The sequence below is a fragment of the Trichechus manatus genome, unplaced genomic scaffold (genome assembly GCF_000243295.1).
Source record: "Trichechus manatus latirostris isolate Lorelei unplaced genomic scaffold, TriManLat1.0 scaffold00061, whole genome shotgun sequence".
NCBI lineage: Eukaryota > Metazoa > Chordata > Mammalia > Sirenia > Trichechidae > Trichechus > Trichechus manatus.
The window spans coordinates 5,878,843-5,891,066 of NW_004443997.1; the positions used below are offsets into that span (position 1 = coordinate 5,878,843).

Consider the following 12,224-nt stretch of genomic DNA (forward strand, 5'->3'; position numbering starts at 1 on the left):
TGCAGCCTGCGGGGAGATAGCAGGCATTTGCACCCACAGGAGTCCGAAGTGGAGCTCGGAGTCTACTCCTTGGCTGCCTCCTACAGTTTTGGCTGTCTTCCCAAAGGGGTTTGTGGGGCAGGGGGGTCTTGTGGGACAATGACAGCAAGTTCTGTCCAGGCTACTAGACAAGGACTCAGGGCAGGGAGAGAGGAGGAAGCTTTGCTTAAAAGCGGAGACCCTGTAACTTGTATATGTACTTGCTGGGGTCCGTCTCTCTCACTCAGACAAAGGTTTGGTAAAAAATGGAAAATGAAGGGCCTTCTTCCTGACGCCTGTACATATTTCACTTTGAGTGTTACTTTGTTCACTTTTCTCTTCAAGGTTGCCCTTTTCATGTCTTATCCTGATTCTACAAGACTTAGGAGGCTAAGTCAATACTTTGTATCGTACCCTGTGCTTCTTAGAGGAAGATCTTTTTTCTGAGTTTTGCAAAGCAAGTATGATCAGTGTTTGCAGTTGCCAGTGTATTTTAGCATCTGCTTGTCCTGTATAAATGGTCCCTGAGAGACAGAAACGGTTTGTGCTTGTCTTTGAACCAAACGTTGATGATTCCAACTTACCCAGTGGCACTGCGGAAGAAAGACCTGGCAATCTGCTTCCACAAAGATTACAGCCAAGAAAACCCTATGGAGCAGTTCTACTCTGTAACACACTGGGGTTGCCATAAGTCAGAAGTGACTTAGTAGTAGCAGGTTTTAGAAAAAATTTATCTTGTATAAACCTCACACCAGTGTTGTAAGGTAGAAGTTTTTCACCGCAGCTTACCAAGGAAACTGAGGCTCAGAGAGTTAAGCAGTTTGCTTTGTAACCATGGGATAGTAGCTGGAGGAGCTGGGACTTGAACTCAGGTCTGGTTCAATTCCAGAACTAGTGACCTTTTGTCTCTGTCTCCCAGGACCACACCCTCTGCCCAACAGTTTGACCAACATACGTATCAGTGTTGAGAAGAGCCCACTGAAATAATAAACCAAGTAGACTACTTAAAATCATGTCGGGGCAATGGGGTGAGGGTGCGTGATGTAGGGACCAGTGGAGTCCCTGGTTCAGAAGGTCTGACAGGAAACGTTGACCATTCGTCTTCCATTGAGGGCTTTGGAGCCCAGGGGACCTGGGTTCAGATCCCAGCTTTGTCCCTAAAACCAGCTCTGGCAGTGTGGGGACATGACTTGGCCTCTCAGAGCCTCCGTTTTATAAACATCTGTGCTAGTGTCGCTGTGAGGATACAGGGAGGTAACAGGTAAGGCTCCCAGCACCTGGTGATCGTTCAGGAACAGGAGCTGCTCCTGTTATCACAACCAGGTACACTTGCTGTTTGATCTGGGGAGCCCTATGCCCATGATGGAGAAGGAGGGACCCCACCTTTGCTGTTCTGGGCCCAGAGGATATGGGGACAGCGTGGAGCCAAGGCAGCAAGTGTGGCTGTGCAAGGGCCACTGGGATTGGCCCTGGACATGGGATCCTTTTCCACAGTTACCTGCATGCACACTGACTCCCTCTAGTTCGGTTTTGCGAGAGAGGAAGTTGGTCCTCCTCCAAGGGACCTGGGGGGTGGGGTCGGGGCTGCAGGAACTGATCATTTGAGGAAGTCAGGAGACCTGTGCTGGGCTGCTGGGCCTTGGGACAGGATTCCCCTCTGACCATCTGGGCAGGAGTCTGGGGTAGATGTGGGCCTTGAGGGTCAGGAAGTCAGGGCAGTCGGCTGAGAGGAGGGGTGGGCCCACAGGCTGAGGCCCTGGGTGAGGGCCTTGCTTCCCTCTGCCTTCCTGCAAGTAGGGATGTGGCAGGGTCAGGACCACAAGCCCAGACCCTAGAATTCAGGAAGTTGTGCCATCTAAATATGATGTCATCTTGGGGCATAGCCACTGCTGCAGGGCGGTTTTTTGAGGTCTGAGGCTTCTGGAGGAGTCTGGCAGTCCTGCCACTCACTAGCTGTGTTATCTGGGGAGGCCTTTCACCCCTTGAAGCTCATTTCCTCCTCTGTGAGGGGGGATCAGAATTCCAGCTTTAGGGGGTGTTAAGAGGATTCAGTGAGGCCATGTATGCAAAGTGCCAGCACGGTACCTGTCACTAGTAAATGGGATAAGTGCAGCCCTTCTCTTCTGAGGATGCTTATCCCTGAGGGATGGGGGTTCCCCAACCCCAGCACGTCTTGCGGAGCCATGAGTGAGCAAGGCTGCAAGCATGCAGGAATGAGGTGTGGTATTGGGCCGAGCCCGTCTGGGCTGTGGGCTGTTGAGGGTCCTAGGAGGGGAGGGTGAGGCAGGGGGCTGCAGGTCTACTCCTGCCCCTCCAGCTGCCCCCTTCTTGTCTGGAGACTGGGGAGATTCAGCACACTCCCCCACCCCCCACTGTCAGGGTAATGGAATCTTGCACTCGAGGGCTGGTTCCATTCCCTTGCTGCTTTTAAAAGCCGGATCGTGGGGCCCTGGAGCCTCTGGGGCCGGGCTGCTTGCCAGGCTTCTGCAGAAACAGCCGACAGAGCAGTTCTGCCCCCCCCCACCGGCTTGGCCAAGGGGGTGGGGACCACTGCACCGGCCTCATTTCAGCCACACACACCTCACTGCACAGCCAGAGCCTCAGGAGGAGCTCGGAGGCTAGGGGTCAGCTTCCACGTGGTCAGAAGGGTGGGCAGCACCCCAGGTGCCCCCTTAGTCTGGGTGCTGGGAAAGCCTGAGCTCTTGGAACTTCAGTGAGGGCCTGGCACTGCCCGGGTGCCTCCCTGTGACGTGGGGCCCCTCCTTCCCCTTCTCCGCGCAGCCCTGCGGAGTTGGAGTTCTGAGTTCCAGGCAGGCATCTCTCTCTCCCTCACAGCAAGCTGGCTGCCCAGCCCTGTTGGGAGGGGACGCCCAGGCAGGCGCCCGGCTCCCTGAGGTAGGATGCTCCAAGGGGGCAGCCCAGGAGCCTCTGGAGCTCTTTCAGTCTCTGGTCAGGGCAGAAGAGGCTCACCTTGGGAGCTGGTTCTCACCAGGTGGCCCTGGACTGGTGTATGCCTGGCCCGAGCTGGTCATTTCCTTCCTGGGTGGGGCAGGTGCGCAGAAGTCATTAATTCCTGGGGTGCAGGTGGGGAGGGCACTGCCATTGGCAGGATCCCAAGGTCCCAGGTTCTTACCCTGCCTTCTCTTTGCAGACGCCCTGCTGGCAGACTTGGAGTCCACCACCTCCCATATCTCCAAACGGCCCGTGTTCTTGTCCGAGGAGACACCTTACTCGTACCCAACTGGAAACCACACCTACCAGGACATTGCTGTGCCACCTCCAGTCCCCCCACCCCCGTCCAGCGAGGCCCTCAATGGCAGCATCCTTGACCCCTTAGACCAGTGGCAGCCCAGTGGCCCCCGATTCGTCCACCAGCAGGTAAGGTGGGGACAGGGGCTGGGAAGCCCCCAGAGGCTTTAGGCTAAAAGGAGCTTGTCTGCCAGGGGTTTGAGGAGCCACGGGAGGAGTGGAATTGAGGAATGGGGAGGGGGGGCCTGGACACATTCATCCCTCACCAGATACTGTTCTTCCACCTACCACGTGAGGGGGAGTGCAGTGAACCAAGTCTTAATCACCCGTCTCCCAGCCACAACGTGGAAATTCCCTGGTGAGACTGTCTGTGAGCAGGAGCCTGTTGGGGGTGACTCGGTGTACTGCTCCTCAGGGCGAGGCTCTGTCCCACCAGCCTCGGCACTCTCTTTTCTGCAGCCTCCATCCCCGTCACCTGCGCACGGCTCCAGTGCGCCCACCCCCCAGGACAGCCTTGGTGCTCCGTGCTCCCGAGTGGGTGAGGAGGAGCACGTCTACAGGTACAGCCCAGCCCCCCTGGACACCTGCCCTCTTCCTGGAAGTCCCGGGACCTGGGTGGTGCTGGGCAGGGTGGGTGGTCAGGTGGGTGGTCAGGGAGCAGGCAGGGCCACTGCCTCAGGAATTACTGGGAAGAGGTTTCACGCAGAGGCTCCTGGGAAGCCCATGATGCCTCCGACGAGCCCTTTCACCTACCACTGCCACCTGGGCTTGGCTGTGGCAGCTCTGCCATGTGGTGGAGGAACTGAGGCAAGACTTCTTTCCTGCCCTGGTCTTGACACATCCTCTCCCCACTCTCTGTCCTCTTGCTAGACCAGACATCTTATCCTGTCTGCCTTATTCTCCTGAGAATTTGGGGGACACCAGTCCAAGGCTAGGAAGCATCTCTCATGGTCTTCTTTCTCTGCCTCTCGAAGCTTCCCCAACAAGCAGAAGTCAGCTGAGCCCTCACCCACCGTGATGAGCTCCTCCCTGGGCAGCAACCTCTCGGAACTCGACCGCCTGCTGCTGGAGCTGAATGCCGTGCAGCACAACGTGCCCAGCTTTCCTGCAGGTGGGACCAAGTCCCTGGGGCCGGGGCCCACAAGACCTCCAGGCCCACTGCTGCCCTCTGGGTCCCAGAGGGCTGCAGGGCTGAGCAGGCTTTCTCTTCCCCTTTCTCCCCCTAAGATGAGGCCAACTCCAGCCCCCCACTGCCTGTGGCCCTGAGCCCACACTATGGCATCCCGGAGAACAACAGTCCCCTGGGAGGCAAAGCTGGGCCCCTGACGAAAGAGAAGCCTAAGCGGAATGGGGGCCGGGGCCTGGAAGATGTGAGGCCCAGCGTGGAGAGCCTCTTGGATGAACTGGAGAGCTCTGTGCCCAGCCCTGTGTGAGTATCCATGGGCTCTCCCCAGGCTGGGGGAGGTCCTGCCCAGCCAGTCCCCAGGCATAGTGTCTGCCCACATAACCTAGTGCTGTCCATTCTCTTCGCAAGTGCCTGCTATTTGCCAGGCCCCGCACTAGGCACTAGGGGGATAGTGGTGAGTCACAGGGCACCATCCCTGCCTTCACAGAATTGCCACCAGTCAGAAAAGACAGAGACTGTGCATGCTGAGAGTGCCTGGGGCTTTGTGGTTCATGGCGTGGGCTTTAGAGCCACACCTTAGAGTTCAGGTCTTGGCTCTGCTACTTACTAAGTGCCATCTCTCAAGCCTAGTTTTCCCATCTTTGAAATGAGATAAGACTGCCTACCTATGAGGGTTAAACCAATAATACACGTTAAGCAAGCCCTTGGAATGTTTCCTGGCACACAGCACATGAGACACACAGTACGTTTTTAGTAAATGTTAGCTCTTCTTACTGTTACCGTGTTATTGTGAAACAGAGTCCTCACGTCTCTGTACAGTGTTGTGGAGGAAACATGTAGGGTAATTTGAGCTTTTACCTGGCTGGGAGGGCCCAGGGGGTCTTCCTGGGAAAGGTACCCTGAAGCTGCCTCTCTTCTCACAAGTCAGTCCATCTCAGAGGTCTGTCCCCCTGACTGACAACCCCTCCAATGACAAGTGCCCAGGAGACAGGGGGAGCTGGTAGGCTTCCCTGAGGTTGGGGAAGGTGGGACCCAGTGTCGGTGGGGAGGGTCACTCTGGGGGAACATGGGGCTGGGGCCCCTGCTGATGCTCTGCCTGCCCTGCAGCCCCGCCATCACTGTGAACCAGGGTGAGATGGGCAGCCTGCAGCGAGTCACCTCCAGCCAGCAGCAGTCACGCATCTCGGCCTCCTCGGCCACCCGGGAGCTGGACGAGCTGATGGCTTCGCTGTCGGATTTTAAGGTGCCCTATGGCCCCTGGTCCTCCCTGCTCTGCCCCCTCTCTCTCCCCTATCCTTCTCTTCCCTTGCCTCAGTGCGAGTAGCTGGAACTCAGTCCCTCAGTATTTGGGTGTCTCAGCCCTGAGTCGGGGCCCCATGTGCCCTGGCCTCGCCAGGATACAGGGGATGGAGGCCAGGCTGCGTGGGGACTGCGCTGCCCCAGCTGCCCATGAAGGCAGAGTGGCACTCAGCAAGGACATTCCTGCCTCCTCAGGCACTCCCAGCCACCCAGAGCCTCAGACAAAGGGCCCTGTGTTGAGGCTGTTCTTGATGGGGGAGGGCGTTCCCTGCTGGGCCTTGTGGGGCCTGGGATCCCGTGCCTGAGAGGTCATTTGCCCTGGAGCCCTGTCTCCCACGCTAGCTGTCCTCAACACGTCGTGTTTCTTTCTGCCTCTGGCCTCCTGCATCCACAGGCCTCCTTCACCACCTTCATCACTTCTTCCCTCACTCTCTCTGTGGCCTGAGTTCTCACAAGCTGTTTCTGTGGGGGAACCCTAATCGTCAGATTCCCAGGCCAGTCCTGCATGAGCTATCCCTGCCCCTCTGCTTCTGGCCTCCCCAGCCCTGCCAGGCTGATGTTTTATTTAGAGGATGCAGCGTCTGCCGGCAGCACCTCCATGGGAATTGATATTGACAGAACTCCACGGTAGTTGCTGAATTCAGCCTTCCACGTGGGCCCGCTAGAGACCACTGGGGCTTGACTAAGGGAAGATGAGAAGGGAAGCAGGTGGTCTGTGTGCTCTTGGCCCTGACAGTGCCTTCTAGCTTTTCTGCAGCTCGGGTTTCATGATGGAGGTTGGGCGCATGGCTGGCGGAGGTGTTGAACCTGGGGTTGTGACCCTTGGGTGCTGTGGCTCTAGCTCCCAGTCACAGGGATTCTGAGCAGCCACAGTCAGGAGCCAGTAGGTTGGGTTCAGGCATGGGCCCCACCTCAGGGAGCCCTGCCCTGGTGCCTTTAAGGCCGTGGTTGCTTCCTGAGACAGCCAGCGTCCGATGCCCAGAAAGGAGAAGCCACGCTGCTCTTAGCCGTGCCCCAGAGCAGGGGTCTGTGTGAAGTAGGAAAGCTGGGAGTGTCTGGAAAGGACACATCCGAGGCTCAAGCTGAGGTCTGAGGAGGGCAGGGCAGCTGCCTCTCCTCAGTTTGTGCCCTGAGCTGGTCTCCTTGGTCACCCATTTCCCCAGCCTTATCCCCTCAGTGGCCCGCCTCACCAGTAGCCTTCTCTCCCTTGTGCCCACTGGGGACTTAGGCTAGCCCCGTAGGCACACCGTGGTGGCTGCTTTCTGCTGCCTCCATTTGATGGGAGCCAGGGTTGTGGGGCCAGGACAGCCATCTTTGTGGCCTGGGTCTTCTTCAAAGGGCAGTCCCTATACTTCAGCTTCGCTGTCTCCTCAGCTAATGCAGACACTGACTCTCTGAGCCCCCGAGGCAAGCCCACCCTGTAGTGAGCATCCTATCTCACCTCTCCCTTCATCTCCCCTCTGCCTTTGTCTCTCTCCTCCTCCAGACCAGCTCCTTGGCTGTGGCTCTGAGCTCCCAGGGGCTGCTGCCCCGCTCAGCTCCACCCCCACACAGCACACTTCCTCCTCCTCCTACTCCTGCACCCTCTGTACTCCTGCCATCCACCACTAAACCCTCCCCTCGAGGCTGCGGCCACACCCTGGAAGTCCTGTGCGTTGAGGAAAGTGGTAATGGATGGGACCTTCCATCTCCCGTGGCTCCCAGCAATCTTGGGGGGACACTGGACACCCCCAACTCAAGGGCGCCCTCTGCAGAGGGTTCTCTGGGGCACCTTGGTGCAGAGAGTCCAGCTCGAGTTTGGAGGGAGGGCTTCAAGAGAGATACACAGAACTTGAAGGGTGAGCTCTCCACGGCTTCTCCCTGCCACACTCCTCCCCGAGCTGGGAGGTGCGCAGGCCCCCAGGAGCCTGGAGACCTCCAGGGGCCACTGGCCAACCCTTTGTGCCCAGAGGAGGCTGTGGCTGTGTGGGCTTTGGAGGCACTCAGGCCTGAGACTCCCTGTGGAGCTGCGTATACCTTCCAGGAAGTAACTGAGCCAGCTGTCGTGGCCGTGAATCGCCAGGCCATCTTCCCAGATACGTGGAGTCTCACAAAGGAGCGTGGGGAGTGGAAGGAGAAGGCAAGGCCAGAGCCAGGGGGCCCAGAAGGGGGCTGCCCTGTCCCAGTGGAGAAGGAGCAGCTAGGTGGCGAGACACCCAAGAGGGGCAGCCTGATCAGGCCAAGCCAGGGACCTGAGATCCCAAGGAGTCCAGAGGGCACTGCTGAAGCTGCTCCCGAGGCCGGGCAGGAGCAGCCGGAGCTTCCACGTGTCACGGTCATGGACACACCCAAAGCCACGGAGAGGATTTCCACCTCTAGCCAGGCAGGCGCCAGCTTGCACAGCTGCTGCGCTTCACCTTTGGCGGGCCTGCGTGTGGCAAGGCCCCTACCGCTCGTCCTAACTGCATGCTGCCTCCCCTTCGTGCATGTCCACTGGGCAGAACATCCAGAGACCTGGTGGCCACGCCGCTGACCACCAGGGCTCTGCGGCGGGTTCTAGACCCCAGGATTTCTCTTAGTGACAACCCACCTCCTTTTTGTTCGCGGCTTTCTTCTTTAGAAGAGCTACCTCTGACATCCCAATGTGCGTGAAGTGGTTAAAAGCATGGGCTTTGGAATCAGAGAGACCTGGATATAAACCATGCCTCCAACACTTGGGCAAGCCCCCCTCCGCCAGCCTCAGTTTTCTCATCTTTAAAATGGGGGTAATAATAGAACGTTTCCCCTGAAGGTTGTCTGGAGGATGAAATGGGACCATGCCTGGGATGTGCTAAAAACACAGCTCAGAGTTCCTCAGGAAGTGACAGCTGATGTTATAATATTATTTGTTTCTTGTTTGATTAAAATTTATGCCCTTTCAAAAATTAAAAAACGGAATAAAACACTATCAACAAGCAGGTCATAATATAAACTAGAAATGAAAGCATTCATATGTGAAAACAAAAACTGGTTAAATGCTTTACTGGAAGAAAAGATTGCATTTTCTATTGCAAATCAAAAAAGGAAAGAAAGAAAAAAAAAAGCTTTATGCCTTTTAGGAGCTTCCACTTCCATTCTCTCAAATAATCCCTGTGGTAACCCTGTGAGGTAGACCAAGAAGACACTGTTGCCCCATTTTGAGGATGGAGAAGCTGAGGCCCCTGGAAGTTGAGTGCCTTGCCTGGGTTCAGTGGTCTCCCAAGGCCTGCACTCCCGAGGGAGTCGGCTCTGCCCTGGTCTTGCCCCAGGTCCTCCCGCCTCTACCTCCACCAGCACCTCAGCTTGGCTCTTCTCTGGCGTGTTTGCCCTGCCTCCTCCTAACCTCCGCCAGGGCACCTGAGTGTGGATTGAGCAGCCTGGTGCCTGAGCCCAGAGTGGGGCTGTGACAGCGTCCCCCTCCCCACCCTTCAGATTCGCTCTGTGATCAGGAGGAGCCGGGAGACGGGCCACGCGCACCCCATGTCCCGGGAGCCCTCCCCCCACCTCCGGCTGGACCCCGCCACCCTGAGCAGGACCCCCTCCCAGGAGCAGCTCATCGCAGAGCTGCAGGGGCGGCTGGGCATCCAGCTGGAGGCTGAGGAAGCCATGGCGGTGGCAGGGCCTGCAGTGGAGGACTGGCTGACGGAGGGCGTCGTCATCACTGTGCAGCCACGCGGGAGGCGGGCTGGGGGGCAGCTTGTGGAGAAGGTAGCAGGGAGGAGGGCCAGGGCCGCCGGGCAGGGAAGCAGTGTCCAGATTCTTCCTGGCCCCACCGCTGGCTGGAGGGGAGATGGGTCTTGTGAGGGTGGCATCAGTTTTGGTGCCGGGGAGCCTGGGGACATCACCTCTCTGTCGCCCCCATCACTGAGCTGCTTTCTTCTGTCTTCCTCACCTCTCTCCCTCCTTTCTTCTCAGGTTGTCTTCCCTCCTGGCTCTCCCATCCCCCTGAGAAGAACCACCTCTGTCCTGGCCTCTCCTCCTCCTCCTCCTGTCCCTTTGCTCCAGCATCGCAAAGACGCCTCGGCCAGCAGCTCTTCTCCTTTGCCCAGCCTGCCCGCTCCCCCTCCACCAGGACCCTCAGCTCATACCTGGGGCTCTCCTGGGGTCCAGAGTGCGGGAGACGGCCCCCCACTCGATGAGGCTGCGCAGGGCCCTGCCCCTCCCGCCCCTGTGCCCCACAGTGTGAGGCCCCCTGTGAGGTCCGTGGGCTGCCAGACCGACGAGGACCCGCTCTTCCCCCCGGTGCAGGCAGGCTCCCCGGGCCCTGGCGCCGCCCTACCTGTCCCTGTCCTGATGCCTGAGCCCCACCCTGCACACCCGTACACACTGGTACCCTGTCCCCTCCATCTGTTAGCCCCGCCACAGTAACCGTAGTCCATCCTTAAGCCTGGACTCCCACTTACCTGTTGCCGTGCCACTCCTTGGGGTTGGCTGCCCTCCTGCTCCCCTGTGTGGGCGCCCCTCTGCCTGCCCCTTCCTGACAGCCCTGGGCACTGCCCCAGGACTCCATCCAATGAGGCCATTCCCAGAACAGAAACCAGGCACCGGCTCCTCCCTTTCTCGCCAGCCCCTCTCCAGCCCCAGGCCCAGGGTCTGGAGAGGCCTCTGCCCTCTGTCCCCAGCTCACCTGTCCTGACTTTTGGCCTTGGCTGGCTCCCTTCCGGTTCCCTCTCCATCCCTTCCTGGTTCTTTCTCTCTGGGCTGTTCTCCAGATTTGTTCTCTTGATTTTGGTATTGCTGATGGAGAAAAATCCTTTTTTCTCATCCAGATTTCCCCCTTTTATGAACTGATCCAACGATGAGGACTTTTTCTTTCTTTCCTGATTTTTAAAAACATTCTCTTCCTCTTTTCTACCCCCATCTAAGATCCAGGGCCTGGAGCAAAGAGCAGATGGAGAGCTGGGCTGGGCGGCCGGCTGGGCTTTGGACAGCAGGCCGAGTGGTCAAGGGCAAGACGAGGGAGGGGTCAGTGCCAAGGCTGGGAGCCCAGCTTCCCGCTGGTCCTGTTGTCCCTGGGCTTGTTGGCTCAGCCGGGTACCATGAGTTCTTCCTCTCGCAAAGGGCAGAGAGCGAGCCCTCTAACCGTCTGTCCCTCTGATGCCCCTCTGACCTGGCTCTTCAGGTCCCTGGAGGAGGCAGGTCTTCTTGCCTCAGTCACCCCACCTGTCCAAGAGGAGAAAAGCCCCCAGTGCCGTGAGACACCCCAGCCCCGAAGTCCTGACCAGCCCTCTCCTTGTCCCCATAGTTCATGGCCCAGGGGAAAGCAGGAAGCAGCTCTCCCCCCGGGGGGACCCCGAAGCCCGGGAGCCAGCTGGACAGCATGCTGGGGAGCCTGCAGTCCGACCTGAACAAACTGGGGGTTGCCACGGTCGCCAAAGGGGTCTGCGGGGCCTGCAAGAAGCCCATCGCCGGGCAGGTGACTAGGGGTGCGGATGGTGGGAGGGGAGGGAGTTAGAGGTGGGCTCAGGGACCTCTGCTCCTTGGCCGAGAACCACATTCCATCTCCTGTCCCAGGTCGTGACTGCCATGGGGAAGACATGGCACCCGGAGCACTTTGTCTGCACCCACTGCCAGGAGGAGATCGGGTCCCGGAACTTCTTTGAGAGGGACGGCCAGCCCTACTGTGAAAAAGACTATCACAACCTCTTCTCTCCGCGCTGCTACTACTGCAACGGCCCCATCCTGGACGTGAGTCCCCGTGGCTCAGAGGCCGCAGCACATGCCTGAGCTCACACGGCCAGGACCAAAACCCAAACCCCTTGCTGTCAATTCTGACTCATAGTGACCCTGCAGGACAGAGTAGAACTGGAGTGGCTGGTGGGTTCGAACCGCTGACCTTTCGGGTAGCAGCCGAGCGCTTAACCACTGCACCACCAGGGCTCCTTACAGTTAGGATACTGGGGTTCAAACCCAAGCCTGAGCCCAGAGCCTGTCTTCTTGCACATGAGATAGTCCCTCCTCCCTGCCACCTCCCATCCTGGATTCCAGTCCTCGAGACCCACCTCAGGGGAGGGGGTTAGGAGCCCTGACCAGAGTTGAATGCCGGCTCCCTTGCTCTCAGCTGTGTGATGTTAGGGAAGTACCTAGCCTCTCTGAGCCTGAGTTTCTTCCCTTAGAAATGGAGATCACAACAGAACCTATAATCTGGACCCCGAGTGAGAATTAAAGGAGAGAGTGTGTCTGGCGTGTCATCACTCAGTAAATCTTACTTCTTAGTGGTGTTAATAGCACAGTTAGGAGAGACTGTGATCTTGGGAGAGGTTTGCTCTTTCCCTGGTCATCTAGGCAGGGTCTGGGGTCCAGGAGGTGGCCTTTCCTGTGAGTCCCTGTGGTGGGATCCGTACTGTGGGGCCGGAGGCTTGGCTTTGACCCCACACTATCCTTTTACAGAAAGTGGTGACAGCCCTTGACCGGACGTGGCACCCTGAACACTTCTTCTGTGCCCAGTGTGGGGCTTTCTTTGGTCCTGAAGGTACTGACAACCTGCCTCACCCACTACTTCCCTGAAGGGTGGGGAGGCGGGGCAGGGATGGGG

The 12,224-nt window shown here is 58.2% G+C and overlaps 1 protein-coding gene across 2 annotated transcripts in view; it reads left to right on the forward strand.

The window, feature by feature from the left end:
• The window catches only part of PXN (paxillin), a 48,951-nt gene that overhangs the window by 33,449 nt on the left and 3,278 nt on the right, over positions 1–12,224 (forward strand). Inside the window, exons 2-10 of one of the 2 annotated variants that reach the window (XM_023733749.1) lie at positions 3,170–3,396; positions 3,727–3,827; positions 4,242–4,378; positions 4,495–4,696; positions 5,501–5,636; positions 10,556–10,654; positions 10,935–11,105; positions 11,204–11,377; positions 12,080–12,161. In XM_023733749.1, coding sequence (XP_023589517.1) covers positions 3,170–3,396; positions 3,727–3,827; positions 4,242–4,378; positions 4,495–4,696; positions 5,501–5,636; positions 10,556–10,654; positions 10,935–11,105; positions 11,204–11,377; positions 12,080–12,161 — 1,329 coding nt within the window. The remainder of the gene's footprint in view (positions 1–3,169; positions 3,397–3,726; positions 3,828–4,241; positions 4,379–4,494; positions 4,697–5,500; positions 5,637–10,555; positions 10,655–10,934; positions 11,106–11,203; positions 11,378–12,079; positions 12,162–12,224) is intronic. The other variant, XM_004379021.2, reaches the window with a different exon arrangement.